At 53.4% G+C, this 16,377-nt stretch overlaps 1 protein-coding gene across 9 annotated transcripts in view; it reads left to right on the plus strand.

The window, feature by feature from the left end:
- The window catches only part of RALGPS1 (Ral GEF with PH domain and SH3 binding motif 1), a 291,847-nt gene that overhangs the window by 257,543 nt on the left and 17,927 nt on the right, over positions 1-16,377 (plus strand). For 5 of the 9 annotated variants that reach the window (XM_047768428.1, XM_047768432.1, XM_047768431.1 and 2 more), the window contains 3 exons: positions 8,997-9,123; positions 10,296-10,453; positions 12,615-12,666. In XM_047768428.1, the coding sequence (XP_047624384.1) occupies positions 8,997-9,123; positions 10,296-10,453; positions 12,615-12,666 (337 nt within the window). The remainder of the gene's footprint in view (positions 1-8,996; positions 9,124-10,295; positions 10,454-12,614; positions 12,667-16,377) is intronic. The other 4 variants (XM_047768433.1, XM_047768434.1, XM_047768435.1 and 1 more) reach the window with 2 other exon arrangements.

Below are 16,377 nucleotides of genomic sequence, written 5' to 3' on the forward strand. Positions count from 1 at the left end.
TGACCAGAGGAGAGTTTCAGAAGGCGGGTAAAGTGGAACCCCAGGTCGCAGCACAGCACTCCAGGCCAGAGACAGTGGGGCTCTGTAACCACCAAGCCTGCAGGGGTGCAGGGAGGCACCAGTTACCAAAACCAGAGCACAGGGGGCCCGGAGACTGTGCCTCTCAGTAGTGACCATGGGGACAGCAGGCGGGAGCGGTGCCCAGCCTCACTGTCTTCCCTTCCTCCGTCTCTGGCCAGGGCCCCCATCCTCTGACATAACCAGGAGCCTGCTGACCTAGGTCCCGTGGTACAGCCCCAGTTCATGGCACAGGGTGAGGAAAGATGGAGCTGGAGGGCAGAGCCTGGCACAGAGGCATCCACTCAGTTTAAAGGATGCTCATTTTATTTTATTTTATTTTATTTTATTTTATTTTATTTATTTATTTTTTGTCTTTTTCCAGGGCCGCACCCACGGCATATGGAGGTTCTCAGGCGAGGGGTCCAACAGGAGCTGTAGCCGCCAGCCTACGCCACAGCCACAGCAATGCTGGATCCGAGCCGAATCTGCGACCTACACCACAGCTCATGGCAACGCTGGATCCTTAACCCACTGAGCAAGGCCAGGGATCAAACCCACAACCTCATGGTTCCTAGTCAGATTCATTAACCACTGAGCCACGACAAGAACTCCAGGATGCTCATTTTATGTATTTTTTATTCAATGAATCTATCACATCTGTAGTTATATAATGATCATAACAATCCAATTTCACAGGATTTCCATCCCACAACCCAAGCACATCCCCCCACCCCCCAAACTGTCTCCTCTGGAGACCAGAAGTTTTTCAATGACTGTGAGTCAGCTTCTGTTCTGCAAAGTTCAGTCTGTCCTTTTTTCAGATTCCACATGTCAGTGAAAGCATTTGATGTTGGTGTCTCATTGTATGACTGACTTCACTTGGCATGATAATTTCTAGGTCCATCCATGTTGCTAAAAATGCCGGTATTTCGTTCCTTTTAATGGCTGAGCAATATTCCATTGTGTATATGTACCACCTCTTCTTGATCCACTCCTCTGTCGATGGACATTTAGGTTGTTTCCATGTCTTGGCTATTGAAGTGCTGCAGTGAACATCGGAGTACATGTGTCTTTGTGAGTCATGGTTTTCTCTGAGTAGATGCCCAGGAGTGGGATTGCTGGGTCAAATGGTAGTTCTATGTTTAGTTTTTTTTTTTCTTTTTTTTTTTCCCACTGTACAGCAAGGGAGTCAGGTTATCCTTACATGTATACATTACAATTACATTTTCCCCCCAGCCTTTCTTCTGTTGCAACATGAGTATCGAGACAAAGTTCTCAATGCTATTCAGCAGGATCTCCTTGTAAATCTATTCTAAGTTGTGTTTGATAAGCCCAAGCTCCCGATCCCTCCCACTCCCTCCCCCTCCCATCAGGCAGCCACAAGTCTCTTCTCCAAGTCCATGATTTTCTTTTCTGAGGAGATGTTCGTTTGTGCTGGATATTAGATTCCAGTTATAAGTGATATCATATGGTATTTGTCTTTGTCTTTCTGGCTCATTTCACTCAGGATGAGATTCTCTAGTTCCATCCATGTTGCTGCAAATGGCATTATGTCATTCTTTTTTATGGCTGAGTAGTATTCCATTGTGTATATATACCACAGCTTCCTAATCCAGTCTTCTGTCGATGGACATTTGGGTTGTTTCCATGTCCTGGCTATTGTGAATAGGGCTGCAATGAACATGCGGGTGCATGTGTCTCTTTTAAGTAGAGTTTTGTCCGGATAGATGCCCAAGAGTGGGATTGCGGGGTCATATGGAAGTTCTATGAATAGATTTCTAAGGTATCTCCAAACTGTTCTCCATAGTGGCTGTACCAGTTTACATTCCCACCAACAGTGCAGGAGGGTTCCCTTTTCTCCACAGCCCCTCCAGCACTTGTTATTTGTGGATTTATTAATGATGGCCATTCTGACTGGTGTGAGGTGATATCTCATGGTAGTTTTGATTTGCATTTCTCTTATAATCAGCGATGTTGAGCATTTTTTCATGTGTTTGTTGGCCATCTGTATATCTTCTTTGGAGAACAGTCTATTCAGGTCTTTTGCCCATTTTTCCATTGATTGGCGTTTTTGCTGTTGGGTTGTATAAGTTGCTTATATATTCTAGAGATTAAGCCCTTGTCAGTTGCATCATTTGAAACTGTTTTCTCCCATTCTGTAAGTTGTCTTTTTGTTTTCTTTTGGGTTTCCTTTGCTGTGCAAAAGCTTTTCAGTTTGATGAGGTCCCATGGGTTTATTTTTGCTCTAATTTCTATTGCTTTGGGAGACTGACCTGAGAAAATATTCATGATGTTGATGTCAGAGAGTGTTTTGCCTATGTTCTCTTCTAGGAGTTTGATGGTGTCCTGTCGTATATTTAAGTCTTTCAGCCATTTAGAGTTTATTTTTGTGCATGGTGTGAGGGTGTGTTCTAGTTTCATTGCTTTGCATGCAGCTGTCCAGGTTTCCCAGCAATGCTTGCTGAATAGACTTTCTTTTTCCCATTTTCTGTTCTTGCCTCCCTTGTCAAAGATTAATTGACCATAGGTGTCAGGGTTTATTTCTGGGTTCTCTATTCTGTTCCATTGGTCTGTCTGTCTGTTTTGATACCAGTACCACACTGTTTTGATGACTGTGGCTTTGTCGTATTTCTTGAAGTCTGGGAGAGTTATGCCTCCTGCTTGGTTTTTGTTTCTCAGGATTGCTTGGGCGATTCTGGGTCTTTTGTTGTTCCATATAAATGTTTGGATTGTTTGTTCTAGTTCTGTGAAAAATGTCCTGGGTAATTTGATAGGGATTGCATTGAATCTGTAGATTGCTTTGGGTAGTATGGCCATTTTTACAATATTGATTTTCCCAATCCAGGAGCATGGAATATCTTTCCATTTCTTTACATCTTCTTTGATTTCTTTGATTAAAGTTTTATAGTTCTCGGCATATAGGTCCTTTACCTCCTTGATCAGGTGTATTCCGAGGTATTTGATTTTGTGAGGTGCAATTTTAAAAGGCATCGTATTTTTGTATTCCTTTTCTAATATTTCATTGCTGGTATACAGAAATGCAACTGACTTCTGAATGTTAATCTTATATCCTGCTACTTTGCTGAATTTATTAATCAGTTCAAGGAGTTTTGGGGTTGAGTCCTCAGGGTTTTCTATGTATAGTATCATGTCATCTGGATACAGTGACAGTTTTATCTCTTCTCTTCCTATTTCTTTTGTTTGTCTAATTGCTGTGGCTAGGACTTCCAAAACTATGTTGAAGAGCAGTGGTGAGAGTGGGCATCCCTGTCTTGTTCCAGATTTGAGTGAGAAGGCTTTCAGTTTTTCCCCATTGAGTATTATATTTGCTGTGGGTTTATCATAAATGGCTTTGATTATATTCAGGAATGTTCCCTCTATACCCAGTTTGGCGAGGGTCTTGATCATGAATGGATGTTGGACTTTGTCCAATGCTTTTTCTGCGTCTATTGAGATGATCATATGATTTTTGACTTTTTTTTTGTTAATGTGGTGTATGATGCTGAATGATTTGCGTATGTTGAACCATCCTTGTGAACCTGGGATGAACCCAACCTGGTCATGGTGTATAATTTTTTTGGTATGTTGTTGGATTCGGTTGGCTAAGATTTTGTTGAGAATTTTTGCATCTATATTCATCAATGATATTGGGCGATAGTTTTCTTTTTTGGTGGTATCTCTGTCTGGTTTTGGAATGAGGGTGATGGTGGCATCATAGAATGTCTTTGGGAGTATTCCTTCTTCTTCAACCTTTTGAAAGAGTTTAAGGAGGATGGGCACCAATTCCTCTTTATATGTTTGATAAAATTCGCCTGTGAAGCCATCTGGTCCTGGACTTTTATTTGTAGGGAGTGATATTATGACCTCTTCAACTTCATTTCTAGTGATCGGTCTGTTCAGTTGGTCTGTTTCTACTTGATTCAGTTTTGGCAGGCTGTAAGATTCTAGAAAATTGTCCATTTCTTCCAGATTGTCAAACTTGTTGCCCTATAGTTGTTCATAGTATTCTCTTATGGTTTTTATGTTTAGTTTTCTGAGGAATCTCTATACTGTTTTCCACAGTGGTTGCACCAATTTCCAATCCCACCAACAGTGTACTAGGGTTCCTTTTTCTCCACACCCTCTCCAGCACTTCTTGTTTGTAGACTTTCTGATGATGGCCCTTCTGGCTGGTGTAAGGTGGTACCTCAGAGTGGTTTTGATTTGCATTTCTCCAATAATGAGTGATGTTGAACATCTTTTCATGTGTTTTTTGGCCATCTGTATATCTTCTTTGGAGAACTGTCTGTTTAGATCTTCTGCCCATTTTTTGATGGGGTTGTTTGTTTTTTTTTTGGTATGGAGCTGCAGAAGGTGTTTATGAATTTTGGAGATGAATCCCTAGTCAGTTGACTCATTTGCAAAGATTTTTTCCCATTCTGTGGGTTGTCTTTTCATTTTGTTTAGGGTTTCCTTTGCTGTGCAGAAACTTTTAAGTTTGATTAGGTCCCATTTGTTTGTTTTTGTTTTTATTGTCAATACTCTAAGAGGTGGATCTGAGAAGATGTTGCTGTCGTTTATGTCAGAGGGTGTTTGGCCTATGTTTTCCTCTAAGAGTTTTATAGTGTCTGGTCTTGTATCTAGGTCTTTAATCCATTTGGAGTTTATTTTTGTGATGGTGTTAGGGAGTGTTCTAATTTCATTCTTTTCCATGTGGCTGTCCAGCTTTCCCAGCACCACTTATTGAACAAGCTGTCTTTTCTCCATTGTACGTTCTTGCCTCCTTTGTCATAGTTGAGTTGGCTGTAGGTGCATGGGTTTAATTCTGGGCTTTCTATAGGATGCTCATTTTAAATAACGAAATATTTATATAGAGAAAATACCCATTGTACCTCCCACCCAAATTTAACAGAAGTTGACATATTTGCTTTATATTTTCTTAATTATTATTAATTAGGATTATTAACTAGAAGTCCCTCTCACTCCATCTATCTTCCCTGTGGATGTATCTACCCTTCTGGTACCATTCTGTGTAATTCCTGCTTTGATTTTTGTATTTTACTGCATGAGTCCCTATGTACAAACATATACACTACTGCTTTGCATGTTTTAAATGGCATCCCGCCATCCACAGAAACGTTCTTTTGCAAGTGCTCGTTCCACTCAGCCTATGTTTCTGTGATTTTATCTGTATCGATACCTGTAGATCCAGCTTCCTTTTTTTTTTTTTTTTTTTTTTCCTGTTCTGTAGAATGTGTTGATGCATAGACCGCAGCTCACTTACCCATTTTCCCACGAAGGGGCAGGCCGTTTGTTTCCACAGCAAACATCCTCACGAACGCGTCCCTGTGCACCTGTGCCACAGTTCCCTGAGGGCAGACGCCCAGAACAGGAACCCCAGGGTTGCAGTGATGCCAGAAAGGCATGATCTTTACTCAGCATGGCTAATGCCTCCCACATCGTCTGCCCTATTGGACTGAGCCCCAGACTAGCCTTCCTGTCCCTCCACGCCTAGCCCACACTTGATACTGTCAAGCTCATTACTTTCTTCAATCTAATGAAGCGAAACTGTACCTCATTTCTACTATAATTTGCATTCTCATTATTACCAGTGAGGTAAAGACATCTTTCCTTATGCTTGCTGGTCCCTGGAGTCCTTTCCTCTTTTGTGAATTTCCCATATGTTTCCTTTGCCCGTTTCTCAGGGTGTGATTTGTCTTTTTCTTACTGATACTTGCAGCTCTCTATGTATCTGAACATGAACCTTATTGGTGACAGATACTGGTCTCTTCTCCCAGACCCCAGGTTGCCTTTCAGCATTGCGTTTGCTGTCTTTTGTTTGTTTTAACGCAGAAATGTTTATTTATTTATTTTTTTTTTTCTTTTTAGGGCTGCACCCATGGCATATGGAGGTTCCCAGGCTAGGGGTCCAATCGGAGCTACAGCTGCCAGCCTACACCACAGCCACAGCTACAGCAATGCAGGATCCGAGCCACATCTGTGACCTACACCACAGCTTATGGCAATGCCAGATCCTTTAACCTATTGAGCGAAGCTAGGGATCAAACCCACAACCTCATGGTTCCTAGTCAGGTTCATTTCCGCTGTGCCACAATGGGAACTCCCAGAAATGTTTAACTTTGAATGCAATCAAATTTATTCTTTTTTTCCTTTAGGGTTTATGCCTTTTGTTCCTTTCTTTTCCCCAAGGTCATAAGGATTGTCAGTCTTTTTTTTCCCCCAGTTGTTTTGCATTTTTGCTTTTCACATTTGTGGCATTAATCCTCTTGTATAATTTGAGGTAGGAGGACTCTCATTTCACCTTTTTCTACATGGAGCCCAATGGTTCTGGCCTCATGTACTGAAAAGACCCTCCCTTCCCACTGACCTGTGGTGCCACCCCCACTGTGAAATGGGTCCAGGCTCTCACTTCTGATTCACTGAACAGTTTCTCTACCCAGTCCCAACACCACACCGTTTGAATCCCTATGGTTTTGTGCTTTGGTCTGATACCTGATAGAGCAAGTCTTGGACTATTCTTAAGATTTGTCCTGGCTATCTTGTCCCTTTGTTCTTCCATCAGGATTTTAAGATCAGCTTTCATGAGCAGGTGTGGCAGGGTCTGAGCATCCTGCCGCTGACAGTTTCAAGCAAGGAAATAACATGGTTAGCTCTTCGTTTATCAGACACTCATGAATCTGTGTGGTGTTCAGAGTTGAGAGGGTTGGACTGGTGGGGACTCAGACCAGTCAGAGCCAAGAGAGACGGGCACCAAGGGAGTGTGCAAAATCTGGGGGCCTTGGCCGTCGTGTACAGCCTGTGCGAAGAGAACGTGATGGAGGATAATGTGAGAAAAAGACTGTGTGTATACACACACACACACACATATATGGGTTAAAGTGACTGGGTCACTTTGCTGTACAGTAGGAACTGACAGACCATTGTAAATTGACTATAATAGAAAAAATAACTATCTTAAAAAAAACAAGTCACATTCTAGGAGAAGAAGCCTTCCAGGCCAGCGATGCCTCCATCCCAGGCTGGAACTGCAGGAGGCGAGGTCAGGGTCCTCCTTGGCTGAGCTGAACTCGTGGTACCTTAGGCAAGTTCGCCTGGAGGTTTCACACCAACAAACAGATATGCAGGTCTCAGCTCAGAAAAGGGGGTAGCAGGGGAGCAGGAAAGATTTAAGTGCCACCAGCCTCTCTGTTGAGTTAAAATCAAAACAAAGTGGGGAGCCAAAGAGGGAGGCCCCTGTAGACAACACCGGCATGAGGCCGGTGGCAGATATCCGGAGCCCACGGGGCAGGCAGGGTGACACGCGGGGAGAGGCAGGGGAGCGCGATGTCACAGACACCCAGGAAGTCAAGCCTTGCGAGGAGTGATCGCCAGCATCCGGCGGGAAGGCCGATGAGGGGGTCATTGGCTCGGCGAAAAGGAGGTCGGGTTCATTTCCATTGGGAATGGAAACCGGATTCAGAGGCTGGAGGAGTGAGGGGTGGAGCAGAGGAAGGAGAGCACAGGCCTCTGTCCGAGGGAGCGTGGCTGCCTGGAGGAGATCCGGGGCCCGGGACTTCTTTTCCAGAAAATGAGAGAAGGGTCCAAAGCCGGGAGAAGGGGCACGTGGCGGCGCGAGCCCTCAGAGGGACCAGGCAGGGCTGGGAGGAGGGGTGAGCCTCAGACAGAGGAGGAGGAGGTGGTCCCAGTTCCCCAAGGCCTGGCAGGAAGGCTGGCGTGACGGAGGTGCCCGTGGAGGATCAGACCTGACAAGCACCGTTTCCTCGCGGCAGAAAATAGTGGCATCATTTGGGAGCGAGGGGGGTCCGTGAGATGAGAAGGGGGCTGAGAGCCAAGCCGGACACTCTGCATGATGCCCGCACACAGCACCACCAAGGGGTGGGCAGACCATCTGAGCCACCCCTCTGAGCCTGACCCACTGGTCCACCCCTGCCCTCTCCCCGTTTAAGGGGCCAGCTCGGCCTGTCTCGGGCAGCAAGCAGGGGAAACTGTTACTTGTTTTCCCTTCCTCGTGCTGCCGCATGAGCCCTGATAAAGCCTTGCCTGAATTCCTTGTCTGGCCTCTTAGTGATTTCTGTGGATTAGACTCCAAGAACTTGATGGGAAACACCTTAAAGACCTTGTTTCCCAAGCCACAGAAACTAGAGAGAACAACAGTGGTCGGGACCACACCGCTCACAGTAGAGCTGGGGACACGACCAGAATGAAGGGTCTCTGTGTTGCTGCTCAGTAGGGTTTGAAGCCCTAACCCCGGCTCTGGTCCCTGGAGCTGAGGAGGACATGGTAACATTATCATAATAAAAGCAGAGTGAACGCTAACTATGAGGTTATTTCATGACCTCTCCCAAGCACCTGCCAAGTGAGTAAATCGTTCCCACCTTTCAGATGAGGAAACGGAGGCTCAGGGAGCAAGTAACCCATCCAAGGTCCCCCTGGCAGAAACCGACAGGCCTGGGGTCTGAACCCTTGCCTGCCTAGCTTGCTCACACTCAGTAAGCCTGCTGCACCCCTAAGCCCTCCACACATTCTCTCTTTGTTGGACGCGTGGTTGACAGCAGGTGGTGGCTGTGGAAGGACACGGGGTAAGTGCCCTGGACCCGGACTCAGAAGTCACACGGTTAAGCCCCGCCATGTGGCCGGGGACGAGTCCCACCACGGGGAAATGGGCCAGGCCGCCGCCCCTCGTGTCTCTCCCCAGGTTCATCCACGTGGTCTCCTCCGTATCGAGCAGGGCCGCCGAGTCAGGGGGCGCTGAGCGCAGCAGCACACTGGCTACCCGGACTGCTGGTTTTCAGCCTGGAGGCAGGGAGTGAGGGGTCAGCGTCTTGTGACCTTGGCCCACTAAGACGGCCAGGCCACATGCCTTCCCCCAAACCCAGACCCACCTCCTCTGAGCCCCCGCAGCCCCCACCATCACTCTCTCTCTGCTCTGTTCACAGGCCCCTCTGCCGGCTCCAGTTCTGCGAGGTTCAGCCGGCGGCCCACCTGTCCTGATGCATCCGTTGCGGGCAGCCTCCCCACACCCCCGGTCCCAAGACACAGGAAGAGCCACAGCCTGGGCAACAAGTGGGTGACTGAGCAACACCCCCTCTGGGTCTGGACTGAGCTGAATCTGGGGCTCAGTGGCAGGGCTGCTGGGAATGCCAGCTCCCCAGGGCCCTCCCCGCCCCGTCTGGGCGTGGGGGTGGCCACGGCAGCACGGCCTGTGTACTGGTGACAGATTCACTGGCTCAGCAGCCGTCAGAGGAAGCGCACAGGGAAGGGTGGGGAAACAAACCTGGGATTCCGGGAGGTTCGACCCGGCTCAGTGAGCGCCTCCCTTGTGGAAAAGCCCAGAGTCCGGTGGACCCAGGACTGTCATCTGGGGAGCACAGGTGTCGCGGGTGCTGCGTGTTGGGGCTCAGAACCTCTGTGTGCCAGCTGTCACAGGAAGCCTGCAGAGCAGCGAGCCTGCCACGGGTTCACCCAGCCCTGCGGGGCTGATAGCTGGGGACACGTGTGGCCCTCAGCATGGCTGGGGGCAGCCGCCCGTGTCCTCGGGGTCTTGGGCACAGAATCCTGAAAGGTTGGGTCCCTTCCTCCCTCTCTCCCTCCCTCTGCTTCTTCCCATCTTCCCACCTTCCTTCCACTGCTAAGACACAAGCCTCAACCGGCCCAGGCTAGTCCTAGCGTCACTCACAGGCTGGAGGAGAAGACAGTTGCTCTCTGAGTGTTGGGGGCTTGCTGGGTGCTGGCGACTCTGCTGCGTGCCGGTCCAGCTCTGTCTCCCTGAGCCCCTGCAGGCCTCTGCGGCAGGGGCTCCCTGGTTCCCACTGTAGGAGTGAGTCTGGTGAGGCTCGACAGGTGATGTACCTTGCAAGGGTGAGCAGGGCTGGAGCAAGGATTTGGGCCAGGTGCGTGACTCTAGAACCTGAGGTGCTGACCGCAGGGTCACGCTGTCCTTTCGCTTGTGTGGCCCCGTCACTCATAAGCACCGTCTGTTCTCTTGAGCCTCATCCTCATCCTGGGAGGAGCAGGGCACGTGTCCTTAGCCCCCATTTGATAGATGGAGAAACTGAGGCTCAGAAAAAGGATGTGACTTGCCCAAGGTCACCTGGGGAGATAGGGCAGAGCCAGGACTTGGGTGGAGGTCCTTCTCCTGCAGCTCTCACCATCTGCTCAGGACCCCCCGGGCAGGTGTGGCTACTGTCACTCCATAGATAAGGAGGTTTGCCTCTCTCTTCCTTTCCATTTTCCAGTATGATGTGTCAGTTGAGTGTAGTTGAGAGTAAAAGTGCGACATTCCCATCGGAGAAAGCGAGGCACCTGCTGGACGACAGTGTCCTAGAGTCCCGCAGCCCCCGCAGGGGCCTCGCCCTCACCTCCTCCTCTGCCGTCACCAATGGACTCTCCCTCGGTAAGCGTCTCTGGCCTGCGCACGGCAGCGGGTGGGCCACAGCCCGGCATGTGTCTACGTCTGTCTCTGTCACTGTGCAGCGCCCAGCCCCTCACCCCCTGCAGAGAGGGCTCCCGCGCAGGCATCACCAGAGCTGGCAGGCCTTTGTCTCCGGGGCTTCACCAAGGGTCCTGGGTTTGTCCTCACCCTGCTGGTGGCCCTGAGGGTGGCCAGCAGGTGGAAGGAGCAGCCAAACATGTGCCTGAGACACATCGTCATTGGCCAGCCACTGCCAAGGCCTGGCTGCTGCCCCTGTGGGGCTCTGTGCCTGGGGGGGGGGGGAGCACGTAGGGCATAGGCGGAGGTGCCGCCTGGGGACAGCAGCTGGGTGGCCACCGGGTGCTCCCTCGTGAGACGCCACGAGAGTGAGAGAGCCGATGTTCTGGGACGAAACTGCATGTCTGGATGTCGGCCAGAAATGGTGCTCGTGGCGGCGGAAGGACAGAAACTGAGCTGCTGGGGCCGGGAGGCGGGGAGGCGGGAGTCAGAGCTAAGGACGACTTTGAGCTCTGGCCACAGGTCCGTCCCCCTGCGGTGTCCAGGTCACCTGACGAGGCACTCAGGTCATTACTGTCGTCAGACAAGCGTCCTCGCCTCTGGCTGTGTCCTGGCAGCGTGCTGTGCTTCTGTAGTCTGTGTGTCTGTGTGTCTGTCTGCTTCCCCTAACGTGGAGCCCTCCCAGGACTGGTGGCAGGTTAGACAGTTGCCAGGCTCAGGGTTTGACCTGGTGAGACCTGTAGGGCGGAGGGCTCGTGAGCACGGGTGGGGGTGGGGGTGGGGGTGGAAATCGGGCAGGCGTCTCACATCCGCGTCCGTGTCCTCGTGAAAAGAGGCCAGTCTCTGAGGCGGTGTCACTGCAGGGGGCAGCTGGAAGTCCTCTGGAAAGTCTGTGTCAAGCGAGGCCCACGTCTGCCTTCTGTCCAGGGAGGAGGTCATCCGACTTGCACCCGGTCAGGGCTTTACACCAGCTCAGGGCAGTGTGGCCTGAGCTCACAGGTGCCTCGAGGGACGAGCTCAGGGTCGGTGTGTTGGGGAAAGGCGAGGCTGACGCAGGAAAGCAGGCCTCATCTCAGAGACCCGCACGTGCTGCTGGAAGCCCGCAGCGCCCACATTGTCTGGGCCTGGAACCCCTTTCCTTGGAGGGGCTTGTGGGCGGGGCTTCTGAGCAACCAGTCTGGAAAATGCCAGCCCCAGAGCATCCCGCTGGGCGGCAGAGCAGCTGTTTTACATCCAGGAAACTTTCCGAGCCGTGCCTGAGCCCAGGCCTTGCTATTCCTGAGACAGAAAACTGAGTCAAACGCAGCTCTGTCCCGTGTCCAGGCAGGAGCTCACCAGGCGGTCTCTTTCTCAGCTCCTCTGCTCCGGCAAAGGCACATGTTGTTCTGTTTGGAGCTGAAAGCCTGGGAGCGCGTGGCCGTGTGTGCATGCGCTCTGCTTGGAGCTGGGCTGGTCCCCCCCATCCCGTCACCCAAAGGGGCCTGAGACCTCTCCCCTCTCCCACTGCCCAGCCATGGGCCCCACAGCCGCCCGGGCCACGGGTGTGGAACCCGGGCACCTCCGAGGAAGATCGCGAGCCCCTGAGAAACGGGGAGTCCCAGTGAGCCCCAAGGGGCAGGCCTGGGGGAGGCTGGGGACGTGAAGGGCACTCCCTCAGAGCCTCTGTCCAGTGCTGGGCAGCTGCTCTGTAACCAGTGTCTAGTCAGGCCCTGACCTTTGGAGGGAAAAGGGCTCATTCGGCCCCTGTCCTCACCCGGTGAGGCCTGTTTATCACCTGTGTCACGTGGGCCGGAAGCGAGGCAGTGGTGGAGCCAGGCCAGGCCAAGGCAGAGGCCTGAAGACCCAGCCCCCAGAGACGGTGAGCAGGCAGCTCCTGCATTCGGGGGCAGGGGGAGGGCGTGGAGGACCCACCTGGGGACAGTGGGACAGGATGAGCAGAGAGTCCAAAATGCAGCAGCAAAGCAAAACTCCGAGTCACACGGATGCCCACGGGGTCAGGAAGCTGTTTCTCTGGCATGTCGGTGGCGCTCGGGGCCTGGACCCAGTGACCCAGGAGGACAGGCCGCTCTGGGGCTGCCCCTCTCCTGCGAGGCCGTGGCGCTCACTATCTGTGTTCCTTTTCCAGGCAGTAGTGAGAGCTCAGAGTTTAGTGAAGAGATGTCTTCAGGGCTGGAAAGGTGAGTGTGGCCCAGCTCGGCCTCCCTCCCAGGGGAGCGGCTCAGGGCCCAAGAGAGCTGAGACCAGCCCCGCCCTGCCGACCCCGCGGCCCCATCTGTGAGGCCACTCTATGGCTCTGCAGGGTCAGCACGGCCCAGGAGCAGGGCCAACCAGGCAGGGAGGCAGCGGAGCTGGATGGGCGTGGGGTCGGGGTCCCAGTCCCTGCTCGGAGCAGCCGCACTCATCACCTGGTCCAGGGCTAGCCTGGGAGCCTGGGGCCAGCACGTCTTCCTCAGGCCCAGCTGCCCAGGAGGCCTGGGCACAGATTTGCTCTGAAATGTGGGTTTTTAAAAGCAGAAGCCTGAGGATGGGCCTTGTCTGGAGATGGGCGTGTGGCTCCGCCTGGTGGGGCCTGAGAGCATTGCACCCCTATGGCCTCAGGCCTGGGGCTGACACCCACCCTGCTGGGCACTGCTGAGGGCCAAGGCCATCCCTCCCTCCCCACGTTTGACTCCCTGCGAGCCCGGCTGCCCCAATTTACCCCCTGCCCCTGCTCCACGTGCTGGGGCCTGGCACTGTCTCTGTGCCAGGCCCCAGGTGGGCTCCAGGAAGATGGGGACTCTCAGCAGGGACCTCCCATGGCCTTGGTGCCCCCAAAGGTGAAGGGCATGGTGGCACCTGTGGGGCGGCAGGTTTGCACCATCCTTCAGAGTAGCCCCTCCACTAGTGTGTGCACACAGGCAGGTGCGCGCACACACTCACACACACACGGACACACACATACTAGTGGGTGTACACACTCATATATATGCACGTACACGTACACAAATCTGGGTGTATGTCTACCCACGTGCATTGACACAAGCAGACACACACGTACCTCTCCCTCTCCCCCGTTTGCACACCTCATCCATGCATGTCTGTGCAGAACCACACACACTCCTCCTCTGGTGCTGAAGCCTCCTGTGCCCTCAGTCCCCACAGCCAAAAATGGCCAGAGGAGGTGAGTCCCACCCAGCCAGTCCCTGCAAGGCAGAGGGATGCAAAGTGGTGATAAGTGGTCTTTGCTGAGCTCCCTGTGTGCCGGGTGCTGGCTTGGGCTCAGCCAGTCCTCAGGCCCTCCTACACATAAAATGTCCCTGTTTTGAAACATGTATGAATGAACATGCGGGCGGAAAGGCACAGAGAGGTGAAGTGACCACTCCTGTCTCTTACTCCCCCTGTGGGCAGAGCTGACCCACCTCCACCTTGCCCCAACCATGGAGCCCACCTCGTCACCACTGTGCCTCGTCCAGGGTCGCTGGGACACTGCAGGGACTGGTCCCATGGGGGTCAGCCAGCCTCTCTGTCCTGGTGGAACCCCGGGTGGGGGGCTGGGGAGGGAGAGGGGCAGTGCCCGAGCTCTCAGATCTCTTCCCTCTGTCCCGCTCCAGGACTCCTGGAGGGTCGTTTGTTCTCACCGGGGAGCACTGGCAAATGGGCCACCCCAGGCAGGCACTGGGTAGACTGCAGATCTGAGGAGCAGAAGTTTGACGCTTCTCAGCACCAGTCAGGGCACTCCTGGGGCCACTCTGAGGAAGGTGGCTTGAAGGGCAACCCAGCATCTCCCTGACCACAGGCCAGTGGGGTGGGGAGCATTGCGTGGGTTCGCAGGCACGGTGCCAGGATCCCGAGTAGCATCCAGACCTGGCCCTGCTCACTGGCTCCTTCCTTCCTTCCTTCACTCATTCCTTCCTTCATTGGCTCATTCATTCTTTGGTTCACTCATCATTCATCCATTCAAAGCTGTCGCTTAAGCAGTGGCTCCTGCCAGACACCTCGCTTGCCACTGAGGGTAGCAGTACGGTTCCTGCTCAGCACCCAGCCTGAGATTGGAGCTCCCAGGAGGATGGTGAGAGAGTTCCCACCTCAGGGAGATGGGGTTCGGCTCCACTAGGGGAACACGGCACGCTGTAGCGTTTCCCTCCACTCTCTTTCACTTAGAACTTAGCATGAGAGCCCCAGCCCTCTGAATGGACAGGTGCATCGGGGCCGGGATCTCTTAGGAGCACTGGCCTCAGATGGCTCACCTGTGCAGGTGGCAGCCCCGCCTCCAGCAGCTTGCGCGACGGTCCTGCAGGGAGGATGGCCTCTTCCTCATTTTCTTGGGACCTGGTTCTGGGCCCGGCCCCTCCTCACTGAGGGGAGCAGACCACCTGCTTTGGAAGATGCCAGTGGGAAGGGTGTCCCTTCAGGACCACAGGCAATTCTGATGGCCCCGTGCCGGCTGCCCCTTGGCCTGCAGCTCCTGTGGCCCAGCCTCCCGCCTCGAGTTCCATCTGCCCCAGCCTCTTCTTGTGTCCCCCAGAAAGAGGCCACTCCCTTTGCACATTGCAGACTTTCCTGAAGACCCCACGGGGGAGTTGGAGAGGCTTCCCCTCACAGGCTTTGAAGTCTTTGCCAAGCATTGTTCAGTGCCCGCAGTTCATGTTGCCCCCAGGCCTCCCTGTTTCCTTACCTGTGCCCACCCAGTGCCCAGGCCCATGGGGTCCTCCTTCCACCCCAGCTTCCCCCAGGCCACATCGCTGCTGCTCATTAAAGGGGAGCAGATTCCCTCTTCCCCAGAAGCTGGGGCCTCACCCTGCCTGGGCCCAGAGGCCCGCAGCTGCCCCCAAAGAGCCTCCCCTCCCGGAGACCCGGTCCGCTGTTCGCCACAGATGCTGTAGGAACACAGCGCTCTCAGCATCTCCAAGCCTGTGTGGGCAGACAGTGGCCTTGAACAGACTAAGGGTGTGGGAGAGGGACCCATAGGGAGAGGTCTCAGCTTCTCCCTCCCCAGAGGCCAGGTGGCGGCGGGCGGGGGGGGGGCAGCTCCTTCCTCCACAACCCTGAGGTTTATGGACCACAACCTGCAGCTGACTTGCCTACCAGCCCCTTGGCCCTGGCAGCAAACTTGGCCTTGGCCAGGTAAAGAAATGGAGCCAGGAGTTCCCATCATGGCTCAGCAGTTAATGAATCTGACCAGTATCCATGAGGATGCGGGTTCAATTCCTGGCCTCGCTCAGTGTAAGGATCCGCTGTTGCCATGAGCTGTGGTGTAGGTCGCAGGCGCAGCTTGGATCCTGAGTGGCTGTGGCTGTGGCTGCAGCTGCGGCATAGAATGGCAGCTACAGCTCCTATTGGACCCTTAGTCTGGGAGCCTCCATATGCCGCAGGTGTGGCCCTAAAAAAAAAAAAAAAAATGGAGCCAGATACCAGCATACAGGACAGGGAGGCCCCGGGCCAGTGACCCCCCCACCCCCGGCACACGCCCCTCCGCTGGGGGCAGGCCCAGCTTGGCGGGCCAGCCTTAATGCTACCGTGAACAGGCCGGCAGAAGGGTCTTGTCATCTGGCCAAGGGTGGGAGCCCATGGCCCGGGCTTGCGAGTGTGCCTTCCCTAGTCCACAGCGGGGGCCTTTCGGCCCTGTGGTCAAAGGCGTCCTCGGGTGGCAGCCCAAGCCCAGGCCGTGCCCAGTGCTTCCCCGAAGCGGCCGGCCCAGCAAGCGCCCACGCTGGAGCCCCCAGAGTCCCGGGGCCCCACCGGCCTGTTTTCTGTGGGAGTGGGCCGGCTGCGGCCACGGCCACCAAGCCCTGTTCTTGCTGGGACCGTGGAGTGAGGGTTCAAGGAGCCGAGGGGACCTTCTGCTGCTGTGCTCACCCTCCTGTCCCCACAGCCAGCTCAGCCTCAGCAAGGTCACAGCCCGTGGGGAG

Source organism: Phacochoerus africanus, chromosome 2 (assembly GCF_016906955.1).
Source record: "Phacochoerus africanus isolate WHEZ1 chromosome 2, ROS_Pafr_v1, whole genome shotgun sequence".
Lineage (NCBI taxonomy): Eukaryota > Metazoa > Chordata > Mammalia > Artiodactyla > Suidae > Phacochoerus > Phacochoerus africanus.